Source organism: Notothenia rossii (genome assembly GCF_949606895.1).
Source record: "Notothenia rossii genome assembly, chromosome: 9".
NCBI lineage: Eukaryota > Metazoa > Chordata > Actinopteri > Perciformes > Nototheniidae > Notothenia > Notothenia rossii.
The window spans coordinates 17,329,367-17,346,149 of NC_136907.1; the positions used below are offsets into that span (position 1 = coordinate 17,329,367).

The 16,783-nt window shown below is 38.7% G+C and overlaps 1 protein-coding gene across 4 annotated transcripts in view; it reads left to right on the top strand.

Annotated features, from left to right (window-relative positions):
* The window catches only part of fstl4 (follistatin-like 4), a 198,869-nt gene extending 187,132 nt beyond the window's left edge, over positions 1-11,737 (top strand). For all 4 annotated transcript variants that reach the window (XM_079651561.1, XM_079651560.1, XM_079651563.1 and 1 more), the window contains 3 exons: positions 2,548-2,655; positions 8,906-9,015; positions 9,221-11,737. In XM_079651561.1, the coding sequence (XP_079507687.1) occupies positions 2,548-2,655; positions 8,906-9,015; positions 9,221-9,923 (921 nt within the window). In that variant the 3' untranslated portion in view covers positions 9,924-11,737. The remainder of the gene's footprint in view (positions 1-2,547; positions 2,656-8,905; positions 9,016-9,220) is intronic.
* Positions 11,738-16,783: the final 5,046 nt, after the last annotated feature.

Below are 16,783 nucleotides of genomic sequence, written 5' to 3' on the forward strand. Positions count from 1 at the left end.
TGTCAAACTCAAATACACAGTGGGCCAAAATAAAAAAATGGATACTTGTCGAGGGCCGGACTGGTTCAATGTTTATCGCAAAACGTATTGAAATGAACTTATTGCACATATTAAACCTGGAACTAACAAAGCTTAAATTATTGCCTATAAAAACAGCATTAAACATTAAATAATCAGTTGCATTAATTTCTTATGGCTCCATCTGCGGCTTTTCCATAGTCAATTCTTATTATTACATTTTTCAACAGCTTCAAAAAACAATTTTCCTCAAAGAAAAAAAAAAAACATGCCGTGTTGTCACAAGAAAAAAGTGCAGAAGGAAACATCCATTGAAACTCAGTTTGCTGCTGTGATGCTAGTTCAAGCCAATACTTGGCATCTCATCTTGGGTGCAAGTTCATCAATGTTTGGGCTCAGGCTCTGAGCTGAGGAAACCCTCAGGATTGAGTGAAGGTGTGCGTGCAATATACCGGCGGGCCAGATCTAATAGTAATTAAAAATGAAATCCACCAAGGGCCTGATTTGGCCCCCGGGCCTTGAGTTTGACACATGTGCTTTAATGCAATGTCACCTTTAGGAATGTGTTACATCCTTTCGTGATTTCCAGCAGACACTATGAAGGCAGTAAACATGTGGAGAAGCTGCACTAATGAAGGCTTTCAAGTCTTTTCATCCGGTTGCATGCAAGGGAATTGTCCACTTTTCTCAAACAAAGGGATCTAACCTTGACTCTGATGTTCCAGACCTGTGCTGGGTCAGCCTCACATTGCACGTGAAAACAACGGCATTTCGGCTACTTAAAAAGAACATAGCCAAGACCTTGGGTGATCTAGTAACATAAACACCTTACAATGGCTTTGTTTGTAGTCATGTTTTAGGTTGTAGTTATGCTTTTTCTTTTCTCAGACTCAGTGAGCATCCTTTAGCAACGTTTTATACATTTATTATATATTCCTTTTTCCTGAAGGATAATATTGTGAATCTATGCATGCATCTACCTGTATGACACCAATTTGTATTTTTTTCTGTGTTTTAGTAATAAAGTAATAAATACTTAGTTTTCTGTTTTTGAGTTCAGGTTTGATAGCATTTTATTGAATCTGAAAGATTTGAAACCCTTTATCAAGTTATATTAAGCTTTTAACATGTTCAACTCAGTAGAGTTGCTGACTCAGCTTGAAACCTTCATATGATAGTACAGTATGTATAAATGTTTAAATTCAATTAAATTGAAGTGACACAACGTGCAAGGCCAACTCTCGAGATATGAGATCCATCGCTGTCTTCTTAACCCTTTGAACCTACAGAAGACTATTTTTAGAAATGCATTATTCAACCTTTATTTTTTACAAAATGTAGTATAATAAATTGTAATAGAGACTCTAAATACAACATAAAAAACACTTGAAAAATAACATCCTTTGCACCAATAAACAAAGATAGAAACTAAATAAAAAGTCTTGTCATAAATAAATAAACCAAATTAGGAGCAAATGGAAGTGAACTGAGTGAAGAGGGGATTGGTCAAAGCCGTATGTTGCCATCAAACTAAACTAAAAGCAAGCAAAAAAAGATAGGACTTAAAATGTGACTTAAAATTGTCAATGGTGGAACAGGAGTCTATACCAGAGCCCGGGAGCAGCAAAAGCAAAAAGCTTTATTACCAGTAAATTCAGACAGGCAGTCCACACATAGTGTACATGCACACATGCTGAGTTGACACTGGGCTGACCGGTGCAGAGTGGAGGGCCGGACCTACCATTACTGAACACAGAGCTGGTGGTCTCGCTCCACTGGTGAGGGTGTCAGCAGCTCCCTGTCTGCCAGCCAGAAGCAGGGTAATAGATTATGTTATTTCTCGTTGTTGACATTGCAGCAGACCTGAGGTTGAACACACTCCACCCCCCTCATCTCTCTTTTTTCTGCCTGTTCCATTCGTTCCTCTATTTTGTGTTCTTTCTGTTCTTACACATGCTGAAAAAAACGTTTTCCTTCACTTCAACATCTGCATCATAGAGAAAAAACCTCTTGATTTTGATTAAGGACTGTATGACCTATTCATAAGTAGGCAATGGGACTTTAGCAAGCTGCAGATTTATTTTCAAATGAGTCCTTTGTGAAATGTGATGGTGGCACCTTTTGTGATTTGCAGCGTTAACAAAACGATCTTCGAGGTACTGGTTGTTATACAATATTTTCTGATTCCACAGTCAGCTCCAATACGATTCCAAGAGCATCATTACTAAGCAATACACCGGTAATACACTGATATAAAGTTTTTTTTTTTTTTTATGATTAATAAAAAGGATCCTCTAAGTTTGACATTTTGTTGACAAATGTAATAGTATTTTTGGGTCAATATAGCCAATAATTTAGTTTAGTACAGTATCTGTAAAAAGGCCATTACAGTATGCCTGATATCTCGATAAAAAATGATCTTACTTACATGTGGAATTTGTGTTGTTATTATATATCATTGATTAGCCTAGTAAACCTTCAATATATCAATTAAATATTGTCCTTTCCTTTTCTGCCCATCTCTTCTAGGCAGTAACAACAGATTCTTTTCCAGTGAAGATGCTCTATGACAAGTCACATGACCAGGTGTGGGTCCTAACATGGGGTGATATGGACAGAACACATCCAACACTTCAGGTTTGTGTGTGTGTGTGTGTGTGTGTGTGTGTGTGTGTGTGTGTGTGTGTGTGTGTGTGTGTGTGTGTGTGTGTGTGGCTGTGTCTGTGTCTGTGTCTGTGTGTGTCTGTGTGTGTCTGTGTGTGTGTGTGTGTGTGTGTGTGTGTGTGTGTGTAATGTTTAATGAACTTTGTAATGTAATATAACTGTATTTTTTCTGTAGTAGTACCACTAACTTCTAAAGACTGCGAAAACGCTAAAAGGCAAAACAGACTTTTGACCTGAGTGAACATTTTTTGGTGGCAACTTTTTCAATCACTCATGTCTGCAAAATGTTGTACTAGCGTTCATAGCATGACATTTTAGAATATTTAATGAATGTGTTGATTATGGTACAGGTACTATGTTGAAGCCTCCTTTTTAAATCAGTCTTGTAATTATTAACATAAAAAGCACCCGAGTGTAGCTTTTATAGTAAAAGAAAAAAAGCCCTTCTTTATTTATCATTACTTTTGCTGTGTGTGTATTTGGGATCTCTGATGAGGGATTATCTTCCTGGAAGAATGTAATCTATAAACTACAGAAAGTTCCTCATGCGAGGAGAACGCACCTTGTGACTAATAGAGCTTTATTGTGTACCTGCGTTTCCTGTTTACATGATAAGTATTTACATGACCACAAATAATCTATGGATGTTTTAGAGCATTTACAAAGCCAGCAAAACAGTAATTCACAGCTGCGGTGCTGTTGGCTGGTGCATGGCGTCCCTTTGGACCACTGGTGTTGGAGACGTCACAATTGAGAAATGATCACAGGTGTGATTGTATTTAATCCACCTCGGGGGATTGGGTGAGGTGAGGGAGGAGGGAGGAGGGAAGGGAAGGTGGGAGGACATGGGGAACAGAGCCGGTGCCTGGGGGATGCTTGTGTTGGTGTTTTCATAGGGACGTGTGCGTGCGTGCGTGCGTGCGTGCGTGCGTACGTACGTGTGTGCGTGCGTGCGTGCGTGCGTGCGTGCGTGCGTGCGTGTGTGCGTGCGTGCGTGCGTGCGTGCGGACAGATCATAGTATAATCATGTGAGGTGCTGTGTTCAGTCTTTACTGTTTGTGGTGTCTATTCATTAAAAAGATTGCAAAGGGATGATACACTCTCAAATGTATGACTCTTCAGAGGATCTCTGGAGTGTAATGACTAATTTTATATTCAGAGAATCACTTGCATAATGCACTGCATCAATTATTTCTTTGTTTTTGGCCTTGTTAGTTTTAAACACAAGTGGTTCATGAACATTTTGAAAGTTAATTAGTGAGTTTGTAACTGTTAATGGTACTGGAGTCGTCCTAAAAATAAAACTTCAAAACCAGGGCTTTTGAAAGAAAATGTAATGGTAGATTGTTTTGGATCTGAAGGTGCCACTATGGTATGGCAATAAAGAGTTGTAAAAAGACAGCCACCTGTGTGTGGGTTTTAGCAGTTTTTCTACTAAGATGTACAATCTCCATGGCCAAGTAGACGGCATGTGTGTTTTCTTTCAGTTTTGCACCTTCTCTTCAGATACTTTGTTTCTGTTTGGCTGTCGGGGCTTTTTTTTTGTGTTGTTTTTAAACTTATTTTAGAGGTTATAGTTTTCAATGAAGTAGAACATTATTTGAAAATATGTTTTTCTAAATCACAGAAAAAACCATTTCCACCTCATATAATTTGAAACAATCAGAGCAGATTTGCATAACATTTATGCCTGCTTCCTGAACTGCAGAAAACAAATTTTTTATATCTTATTAATTTATCCACTTCCTGCAGTTGTTCTGCATTAATGAATAATTATAGAGCAGTGGTTTAATCACTCAAAAATGCAATTGCAGGGAAATTGCATAATGGATTGCAGGCCACGGGGATCACACCACAAATAAATTGTTTGATAATGTCATCATCATTTGGACTGAAAGTAATTGACCCGTGAATTGACTGCTTCGCTCCATACATGTGTATGACTGTGTCTGCACGTGATGTGAAGTTGTGTAGTCAGCTCAGTGTGTGTGGTTTCTTTAAGCAGCCACGTTTTAGGATGGCTCAATATCTCTGTGTGTAAACATCAGAGGGAGTGTGATTGTCAATTCATTAGAGAAGATAAATGGAGGAATCACTGCCGGGCAGAGAGGAGCGTGGCCATTCAGACTGTCAGTCCACTCTGCATCTACGTGTCAGGGAGACCTTAACTCTTTGATTTCTCTCCGTGCCTCCCCATGTAACTCTCAATTAGTCTTGCAATTAAATCATTATTTCAAAAAGTTGTGAGGAAATTCAGGCTGGCAAAATACTTTTAGTTTTTAAATCTATCCATTAAAAGGTATTTTTTTATACATTTTGGTTATTAGTTGGTTTGATATCTCCTACAATAATTACATAAATAAAATAGTCTGAAAACCACTGTTGTATAATTAGAAGCATCTGGTAGCTTGGTATTTAAACAGACGCCATATAACAGCAACATTGATTTGATTCAAGCCTGTGACTGTTGCATGTTTATACTGTAGCTGTCCAATAACAAGACTTAAATCAATACATATCTGATGAAAGAACAAGTTAACAAGGCTATGAATCTGCAGACATTTGATGGCAACCAATCAAATGTGTTTTGTTAGAGTATAATACATGAAGATCTGATCTGCATATCAGCAAACATCTGTCTCCTTTCTTTCTAATGCATGCTTTTATAAATCAATGATCTACGCCTCAGGAATTAAAAGACACAAAGTATTAATTTCAGTTTTAAAATTCTGCATTGATCTGGAACAGCGTGCCTTTGAGTCTTCCAGGGAATCCATAACATGCTTTATTGCTCCCCAGGAGCTACAGGATGAGTTATCTGACAGTACATAAAACAATAAAACATGTAACATGTGGTGCGCTGTAAAACATAAAAGTGCCTTGTAAGATTTATTGAATTCAAATCATACAAATACAGTGGAGCATTTGAGGAGTGCCATCTTATATGGGTGTTCTGTAGTTAGATAGGAAAGTTAAAAAAATAAGGTTGAGGGAATGTTGTTGTAAAGCAAAAGCTACTCAGTCAGATCCAAATCCCCCACAGGTATTAGTGCAGCCGGCGAGGCGGGGCCGGAGTAAAACTCAATTGGCCTCGTTGCTGAGTGTGTGGATATGAAATCCAAGCATGAGCGATGACAAAGAGAAGCCAGTGGCATTAAGTCGAGAGCACCTGCAGCCCTGGAGACCTGAGCTGCTGCCTAATAATACATGAGCGATACTCCATTGAACCTCATTAACTGTCCTCATTGTATTCTGCAACTGTTGTAATGACTGTTTTTTAACGAGGATTCTTTTCATGTTTCACAAGGAATAAGAACCTGCAGATCTATTATTTTTCTTTAAAAAAATATGAGACAGAGAAAGATTTTGAGGAGTATTGCAGCAGAAGTGCAACTTAAACTGCTATTTTTATTTCCTGCATTTCTTACTTCCGAGGGAAGAGCGTGGATTTGCCCCCCACTGGGCATCAGGTAGGGGTTCAGCTAGAGCTGCGTAGGCATGGACATCAAAACAGATTTTAAGCTTAGTTCTTTCTTTTAATACAATATTCTATATGCGCTCCAGCAAAATTTGCCTAGGTGTCTAAACCTGGAGTCGCTTCAATAAGCCGAGTATCTCTGAGAATATCAAATCTGTACAAATCTGAAGAAAAGGAGCTGGTTTTATTCTGCAAGCAAGGGCGTTGACTGGTTGCTTTTAATAAATGCACAGTGTCACATGTGAAAGTCCCGTAAACACCTCCACTTGTCCTTGGCTATGACCTGATCAGCAGGCATGCATGATGAAGCTTGTGTCATTGACGAGGCGGTGCCCATCAAAAGTGTGCGCTCTCCCCACCTTGCACTTTACAAACATGCTGATTCAGTGCCAGGTGTGTGACATGAGAAATGGGGCTTTTATTGTCGGGTGTGCGTTCAAAGACAACCATCTTTGTGTAAGATGCTTTATCAGATAACGGAGGTGGAGCCGCTCTTCATCAGCCGGAGTCATGCACTGTAGATGTTTATCTGTTAAAGGATTTATGGGCATGTCATCTGGACAAGCTCCGGCTGTTAAGTCCTGAAATATGAGGCTTTATTCTGATGAAGCTTAAAGGTCACGGGTTTAACTAGCGCAGGTTTTATATGAGCAGTACTCATATATAGCAGTAACCAATACTGGAGTTTTGAGGCACATACCACCATTTAAGGAGTGAGGTGTTTTTGATAAGGATCCCTATAATTAGTTGATCAATGTGACCAGGTGAATCATAAACTTGTCAGAGATCTGTGGTAGATAGTGTTTCCAAATTACCATTGAATTAACATTTCTTTGACAATTATGCACTGCAATGTATTACTTATTGGCATATTCCCCAACACTGATTCAGCTTGGATAAATGTCAGCATCTGATCTGTATAGCTCTGCACTATATCTCAATCTTGTTGTAACTGGTTCTAATATTGCATAGAAAGTATGTCTCAGTAAATGTTTGGATGCTATTTTACCGGTTGATGGCAATTAGTTTTCAAGTATTTTTTTTTTCAATTACCGAAACAGATAAAACAAAATTAAAATAAAGTTGGCAAGATAACCACAACAAAACTAGAGAAATAAAAACATAATTTAAAAAGAATACAACAGACAACAGCAGTACAACAATAAATAGGAACAGACAAACATGCAAACAGATTAAATACTATCATACTATGATACAGTTAAAAGTGTTCACATTTTTGATTGCTTAAAAGCCAGTTCTTATGATAGTGGTTCAATGTATGATAGGAGGTGTTATTCCTTATCTGTATCGGTATTGTGTTCCAAAGTGTTGATGCCCTCACAGAGAAACAGTGTTTACCAAAGGAACTGGACTTAAGAGGGACTACACAGTCCCCTCTTAGGGCAGACCTTGTGGTTCTGCTGTTTGAATTTTTCTGCTGTATAAAAGTGCAGAGTGGTTGGGGTGCCTTGCCGTTTATAATCTTAAAAATGAGACATGCATCAGTGTGTTTTAAAAGATTTTCCCAGCTGAGCAGGTTATGTTTGTCCAGGATTTTGCAATGGTGGTATAGCTTAGGTTTTCTGTCCAAAACTTTGAGAGCTTGTTAGTGAAGTGATAGGCCTTAATGTTGTGCTATTCATCTGGTTCCAGCTGGTCATACAGTATGTTAGGTGGGTAGGTCATATAGTCATATAGACTTTTGCTACAGGTGTTGTCAAACAGTTCCTTATATATCTAAAGTTTTCTAGATTGTATTTAGTTATTTGCAATACCTTTCTCACTTGTTTTTTGAAGGATAGAGTAGTGTCAGGGATAATGCCTGGATATTTAAAATGTTTAACTGTTTGAATGACCTCCCCAGACACATATACCTTGAGTTCACAGTGTTGGTCTTGCTAAAAAAATCATACAGACTGTCTTCTTAACATTTAGATATAGCTATGAGTCAGTAAGCCATTGATTTACATGAATCACTTAGTTTGGCAGCAGCTTGGGCCTTAGTTTTTGCATGAACATAAATGACAGTGTCATCAGCGTACATTTGCACCTCACATCCAGTCAGTGCACACTGATGGCAAGTCATTTATATAAAGGCTGAATAGAATTGGGCCCAGGATAGATCCCTGGGGTACACCCAGTTCATTCCTCAGGGGTGGTGATGTCTCGCCACTTACCCTTACACACTGAACTCTATCTGACAGATAGGAGCTCATCCAGTCTATTGCACTGGGTGAGAAATTAAAATAAGACATTTTGTGAATGAGTACTTGATGATTGACTGTATCAAAAGCTTTCTTAAGATCTAAGAAGATTGCTCCAACAATGCCTCCTCCTCCATTTTTGATTTAATATTTTCCAAAAGGAAACAATTTGTCTGGCTGTAGTTATATTCATAGGAATGTACAGAAGCATTGTGTTTGTAGTAAAATATCTCAAGCAGCATTAACATTTTTGTTCAGTAAAAATAGTATTTTAATTATGGCGTTCTTTTTGGTTTTTAAATTAATGTTTTTGCAGCTCTGACATTGCAGTGCTGGCCAGATTTGAAGTTAACTATGTTCATATCCATCTGCAAAGTCGATGAGTCAATGAATAACATTTTTATTTGGAATTGTGTAAATCTTTTGCTTACAGTCTCTGCTCCCAGAATACATTAAAATGGAAAATATCATTGTCCATATCATGGTAATAATCCTTCTTATAGATACCTAATGTTTATACTGCTCTGTGCAATGTCTATAGGTCATTCCTCAAGCCAGTGTGGGAGAGGTGCATCATGCCATCCGCACGACTTTCCAGAGGGTCAGCGACTTCTTTATTCCTCCAACCAACCTCATCATCACACACGTGAGGTAAAGCAACAAACCAACGCACACACACACACACACAAACTCACACTAACCCCTTCATCGTCCTCCGACCTCATTGCTCGCTCATCACGGCTGTCCTTCTGAAGCGAAGGAGAAAAGAGCAAATGAGAATCTCCATGTTTGATAATCACTGCCCCCAAAAATCTAGAAAGGCTATTAACCTTTTCTCTGACCTTTGTCAATTTAGGTTTGCCTTCGTCTTCCTCAAAAACGAACCTGCGGTACACAAGATCGACCTTGAGACCTTCCATCGCGTCAAGACCATCAGCCTGAAGAACTACAGCTGCATACCGGTCAGCATGGCGTACACACACCTGAGCGGCTTCTATTTCGTCCAGTGCGAGAGCAAGAGCCACCTGAAAGCCCCGCCCCAGCTGCTCATCGACAGCGTGACGGACGCAGTGATTGGTCCAAACCTGAACATCACTGGGCAGGCCTTTGTGTCGCCGGATGGCCGCTACATTGTGACGCCCGACCCTCAGAGCTCCAAGCTGATAGTACAGACAGTGTCGTTCCAGGGGGAGCTGGGTCTGAACCAGGAAGTGGACGAGCCAATAGCTGTGTCCGATTTGGCTTTCCAGCCGTCCTTCACGGAGTCCAACCAGCACGTGGTTGTCGCCACCTCGAGCTCAGGGACGGACCTGCTGTTTGCCGATCTGTCCTCGGGCCGCACTGAGGTTCTGCGGAGCCTCAAGGAGCCCCTGGCCCCCCAAGCCTGGCCCTGGGGAGGCCCCAACAGAGTAGTGGTCTCCAGCGGTTTGTTTGGACAGTACCTTGTGACGCCGTCAGCCGAGTCCCTCTTTGTCCTGAATGGCAAACAGAGAACGCCTCACTGTGAAGTGTCAGACATCAAGAGAGGAAACACAGTCGTCTGGGTCGGCGAGGTATGAGTAAAAAGGGGGAAAAAAGAAAGATGAAGATTAGAGACAAACGTAAATGGAAAAAAAGGAAAGATCAGGCCAAATTACCTATTATACAGATTTATGTGAAGATCAGTTGTGGACTCAACCCTGGGACTGAGCGAGAGGGATACAGGCCTGGGTTTATTGTAACAAAACTAAACTTAAAATTAGAGTAATTGAGAAAAACATTAAGAAACCCTGTTGTGATATTTCTATTGGGAGAAAGTGTCAATGCCGTTCAGTGCAACAGTGATCTATGTTCACTTAAATATACAGAATTGTACATTATTGCACTTCCTTCCATGCTATCACAGCAAATAGGTACCTGAAGAGGGGTTATTAACAAACTATGAACTATGCACAATGCTCACTTTTTTTAGAGTAAAAAGCTTTCCGATTTTGTTTATCTCAACAATGTTTGTCGTTATCACCAGTGCTGCATATAATCACCAGAAACTGTCCGTCTGTCCTGTCTGCCTTTAGTGTATGTGTGTTCTGAGTCCTTTTAAAAGCTACCAAACCATCCGTTTATTGGCCTTTGTCATGGTATTGTACTGTATCCTCCCTCTGAAAGCTCTCATTCTTCTCATGCCGGCAGAGGTTGGCTTTATGCACATGTGTAATTCCTTCTATTTACATTGTCTATCCAAAGAGCCCGATTGGTCCATTAGCTGTTGTCATTGGATGTTTTCGCTCGCAAAGGCAGCCTAACCAGAAATGAACAGTACATATTGCGGTCTCTTGCAATGGTGTAATCTCTCCCCTGCTGTCCCTCACATTTATTCTGTACCTGCAGCACAATTCTGATCTGCAGAGCCTGAAAATGCCACTTAGCAGATTTCCTCAGGGTAATGACTCCTCTTTACTCTGACCCCACATGCTGAGGCCGCGCCAAAGTGCCATCAACTCGCTATCGAACGGGCTGTGAGCATTTTTACTTCCTCCCTGAGAGCTGTGCATCAAGATCAATCTCTAAGGCAGGTACTACGCTTGCCCTGTGTTAGTTATTCCACTTTGTTACACATAGAACATGTTTGTATTTCTTTCTGTCTAGTCTGCAAGAAAAACTTTTAAAAGCAACCACATTTGCACAGGAATAACAGCCTGTTTCACTGACACTAACCTACCGTACTGTTTTAAACATCGACATTGTATCACTACTTTTGAACAACCCTGGTATTATCTGTCTCGAGGCAGGAACCGAATAAACACCAGCAACTCTTTGTCCTTCAAAATAGCAGGTATGTTCACTCTGTGGTTGTGTAATTTGCTTTTTCCCATTTGCACTAATAATCGTAATGATGATCCATTAGCAACAAGACAACGCCACTGCAGCTCTGCAGATGTAATAATGTTATCAGAAGTTACTGGAATCTCTCAAACATCTATGCCTTTTGACGGTAGTGACGAGAAACATTCATATTTATCCAACATTCACACTTGATGTCTCGTAGATGTAGGGCTAACATTAATGCCAGTCTTGGGGAAAACACTTTTTCTTTCTTTGTTTTTTTGTCATTGCCTCCAAGCTTCAAATTAACATACTAAAAACAATTACTATCCCTTAATATTCAGTGTTAATATCCTTTACCATCTGGCAGAGATGTTTTCTCATTTTAGGTTATAAAATAAATGATGGGTTACTGTGAATTGGCTGTTTTACACGCAAAATGTGTATTCTCCCTAAATTCACATTTAATGAATTGTTATTTATAAAACAGACACACTTTGAACACTTTAATTGCAATTTTTTTATATATACTTTAATTTATTTTTTAAATGAACTTTATTTAACCAGCATAGGCAAAACAGTATAATCAATTCATTAATAAAAATACATCTTTCATATCAAATACAATGCAAACTGAAAAAGTAAAGGACTTTAGAAAAAGCAGCATTAATGCTCAGTCCCTGCATGGAAAGATAGATATCTTCTAAATGATCTCAGCAAGCTCTCTTGTATATTATACAGTATGTGACCACTATACAAATACTCACAGCCTATAGAAATGTGCAGTTGTTGACCCTTTTGTTTGGCAGTTACATACAACTCCACAGAAGGAGTGCTTAAGGAAGAGAGTATCATCCAGCTGGAGTCTTGTGAATGGAGAATATCTGCTAATGTGGTTTGCTTATCCTCCCCAGGAATAAACAACGGTCCACATAAAATACTAACTATCATCTCCTAATACGTAGTTGTGCCTGTAACTCCCCAATGCGATGCAATGTGTAGGGTAGGGAAAAAAAGAAAACGCAGGAGTGAAGCCGATTAGTCGTTCTTGTTTGTAATTAAGGTATTTGCTGCTAATCAGCCATGAAGTTACTTTCTGGCATGAAAGCCTGTTGATGACTCAATGATAGACCACTGTTGCACTGAGGAGAAAAATATACTATCTTGACATACATTTATGTTTATGAATGGAAATTTGTCAAATTGGTAGCCCAGTTTTCTCACTGTATCAAAAATAAATATATTCTTACTGTTTAAAAAAAGGCTCTGATGCTTCGTAAAGTCACTTTCCCATCCAAAGTCACTCCCCTGGTGGCTCTGAATGAGCATCTACAGTATTGGGCGGCTCTGAGACATGCATGTAATAAAAACAGACCTTCAACATGATCATCTCTCAATGATCTCTAGCACTCACTCACGGTTTACTTGTGAAAAAGTCACCTTCCCTCCCTCTCTTCGACACGTCCGTCAGCTTATCTCTTAAGGTCGATTCAGCAGTTTGACACCGCTACTAGAGCCCCGGAGATCAAGAACAAAGAGACTGCAGCACACTCGCTGATATTAATAAATAATTGGCTAGCTCGTGTTGTTTGTTTGGATCTACCTTCAGTGTCACATGAATATTTGCGTCCCTCTCCTCGAACCCTCCTGTGAGGGGCTGCTCAGCTGACCCGCTTGGTGTGATAGACATTGATAGGAACCACTGTTGTAGATAACATTGTTCATGTTTAGAACACGTTCAGACATGATGAAACTGACTGTACAGTTTTCTTTATGCATTTTGTGTGTTCTGGTTTATGAGGGAATTGTTTTGTAAGAAAAAATTGAATTAAATATATTGTAAAAATCAGTCAAGTTGATGTGTTTTCTTGAATGTATTGATTGGAATTTATGTTGTTGTTCCATTGTTTGCAATGTCAAATTACCTTCTTGATTAATAGTAAAGTATTTCTATAAATATTTTTAAAAATGCTAATTACAATTTATTTAAAATATTCCTGAAATGCATCAAATCCAGAAACTTGAATCAGTTCGTCACTATTGCTTGAAAAATGAAAACTAAAACTATTTTTTTTAGTCTTAAAACGATATGTCTGACAGTAACTTATTAATAATAATTTGTATCATCATCTCACCTTTTAAAATCAAGTGAGTTGATTTTAAATCAATAAAAAAAACTATAATTTACTTTTAAAGCTGCTTAATTGTAAGCATGTGCTACTATTTTTTTACTGATTCATATGGTATAAGACGCCCAGAAAAAGTCAACTTGAAGTCGTCGTCCTCGAAGTCCTTAGTGATCTTAAACAAGGGGAATACAAATGTGACCTGAATGTAAGAACAGGAAAACCGTGCATAATTTAAATCATAACCAAATATGTTACACTGTGTTATTTTTCTTAACTATTAAGTTAAATGACCATCAGAAGACTAGCTGCTGATGCAAAAAACATTCACATAAACACCAATGAGAAAATTAGCCTCTGGAAAATGACAGGACATTTGGTACAAGTCCCCAGATGTGATGTGACATCCGTTCCCCATCCCTGCCCACACGGCCATTAATAGTCTTGGTCCAGTGATAGGCGTGCATCGAGCCGGCCTTCACTACAGTGAAAGTTAATGTAATGGTAATGTTATCTATTGTCTTAACGCACACTGACAATCCATGGCCATTCATCCATTACTTGCTCTACTGACAGACGCTGTCAATACCCCCTCAGCCTCAGAGTGAAACAATGAGGTGAAAGGGAGAAGAAAAGTCTTCCTGGAGCCAAACATCGGTGAGGTAGGACAATCCGTCGATCACACAGATAATTACCTTCCTGTTCACGCCTGCTTCAATTTCCTGTGAATCCCAACAGAGTGGAGACAGGAAGACGCCGGCTTTCATCCACGGCTTACTGACGTATCTGTGGACAAACCACAACATAATCACACATCCATCCTCTTCCGTAGGGCTGCAAATAAAAAGGTTTTCAATCTGATATCAACATGAACTGGCAACAATGAGAAGTGATCTCTCAACTGCTTTACTTTATCCATATGACCTTCAATTCTTTATCAATCACTTTATTTTTCAACAAACTAAACTAGGACTTCTTGAAGAAAATTATCGAGATACTATACTATGACTCTTTTTATGTTATTTTTGACATACAATAATATGACTTTTTTCCAAGGGCCAAACTGTTGACTCTTCTACCATTTAAACTCTTCTTTTTCGTAAGTTTGTTTACCAAAACTGTCATAAAATATCAGTAAATAAACACAAACTCTGAGGATTAGGTTTGGTGGATTACGTGATAATTGAATTATTCCAACATTAAATGTGATAGCAGCCGGAGCTGGACACGCCACTGTCACTTGTTTGGCACATTAAAAGATTATATTTTAGTGATATTTAGGCAAGTAAACAGTTTTGGTGAAAGCAGGCTTAATGTCTGAATAACAGTCGGGCAACTAATCTGCTTAGGCTTTGGTTAAATAAATAATAAGACTTTTTTGTATACCCAGAGTGGAATTTATTTTGGTATTAGCTGAGAATCAAACCACTCAAACATGCATTTGCAATGCTGATCATCAGCCGCTTGTTTTGTTTTGGTGGGAAAACAGCTGTCTTAGAGAAAGTGTTTTTATTTAACAAGACCATATGCAGCTTTTAAAGTGTGTGAAAACCTTCGAAGACAAGAGGAAATCACAACATTGGACGGTCAAAACAACTAATTTAGCTTCAACAGGTGTGTGGGAACCTTTTTTATATCCTTCCTTCATTCAAATGTAAGGAGACCAAGATCTAAAACGTCTTGCGTTGGAACAAATTCAAGATCATTTAAACAAAATACTGTCCTATATGTATCTTCTTGTAATAAAGGCAAAAAGGCCCAAATAGAAAGAAAATAACAGTCTTACAAACATGTGTAAATCCTTACTTAAACACAATGGTGCATTTAGCTAAGTTCCAACGTCAACATTCAATGTTAGTATGCTGATTTGAGGCCAAATCCGTTGATAAGATGTTAAGATATTCCACTGGATAAGTAAAAACGTTGGGGTTGCTAGGTAAAAAAACAGGGTCGTCTGAGCTTCATCCATATCTGTACCACATTTCATGGTAATCCATCCAACACTTGTGCAGATACTTCAGTGAGGATGAAAGCAGTGAGCCGACCCAAGAAAAAATGGAGGTGCAGGAGGCAGTGTCCTCAGCATCAAGTGTGATACTGCAGGCTGACTGAGAACACAGCAGCAGAACTCCCTGTCATGTATCATTCACAGCATATACAAAAAAAGACATGGTACAGTAACAAGTAAAAACATGAGGAGCAGACTCACAGTTGGTTTCTCTGCACTGTTGCTATAGCATGATGACACATTTGAAACATTCATAGAGAAACACAAGAGTAATGTTTTCATCATTAGGGCTGCTTCTCACAGTGAGAGCATCAGACATCGAGGAATATTGCATCAATGTATCCTTTATTGCAGTTAAAAAACCTAAACAAACAAGATATGAAAAGACATGTGATTATGTTCATAGTTAGTAGATACAACATTTCTGGGCAGAGACACAATGATGAGAGCAGGTGCCAAGAAGGATTTGTCACATATCAGGGTATGAAATATATCCAAAGTCTTACAGGAATATATCATAAAGCAGTCTACAAGTGAGCAAACAGCTATGCATATACAGTAAAAAAAAAAAAAAAAAAATGTTTAACAGGAAAGTAATTTTGGTTGAATCAATTATCTACAAAACCTGGTCTCTATTCTCTATTAGTTCAAATCAGTCAACAGTCAAGACAGTAAAACAAGTGATAGTCAGTTCACCTGAACAAGCTCAAAACAGCTAGTTTACTCACGTTTAGTTAGTCCTTCTTTCATCCTGTATTTGCAATATCAGATATGTATCCTTTACAGTCAAGATCAAAATCAGACATTATACTGATTCTTACAGGAGTCTGTGATGAATATATATTTCATTGTAGTATGAAAACACATCAGAATAGTGGAGCCCATTTATGTTGGTTGGAGTATGAAATGTGGACAATTCATCAATAAGATGAACAGCAGGGATGCCTCCATCACAGTGGAGGTGCTGATGGAGGGAGTTAGAGAAAATCAAACATTTTCTGACAGTAATTTGAAAAGAATGTGTTAGCCATTAAAGATGAAGTAAAAAATAACAACGGTCATAAATATGAAATGTCACAGGGAAGTCTAAGTGCAGTAGGTGCGTGCGTACGTGTCACCGTGAGGCCAAATCATGATTACAGCAGAGATGTGAGTAATAATGACAGATATTAGTGCTCCATGTGATGACGGTTATGGTGAAGTGAGTGACAGAAAATCAAAGCCTCTTGTGTTCTCTACATACAGTACATGATTCTTGGGTGTGGGAGAAAAAAATCAAAAAAGACAGATACATATATAAAAATAGGAAAAGTCACGCTGAGGTCTTGTTACTAGAAATGTGAATCATTTAAGTGAAACTGACATTTGAATGTATCAAACTTTCTGCTCCAGGAGGAGGAAATAAACTCTAAACTAATCCTACAAGTTCTATTTTTGCACATATTTTCAGAAACAGTGTCAGATGCGTTAACCCTCTGAGGGT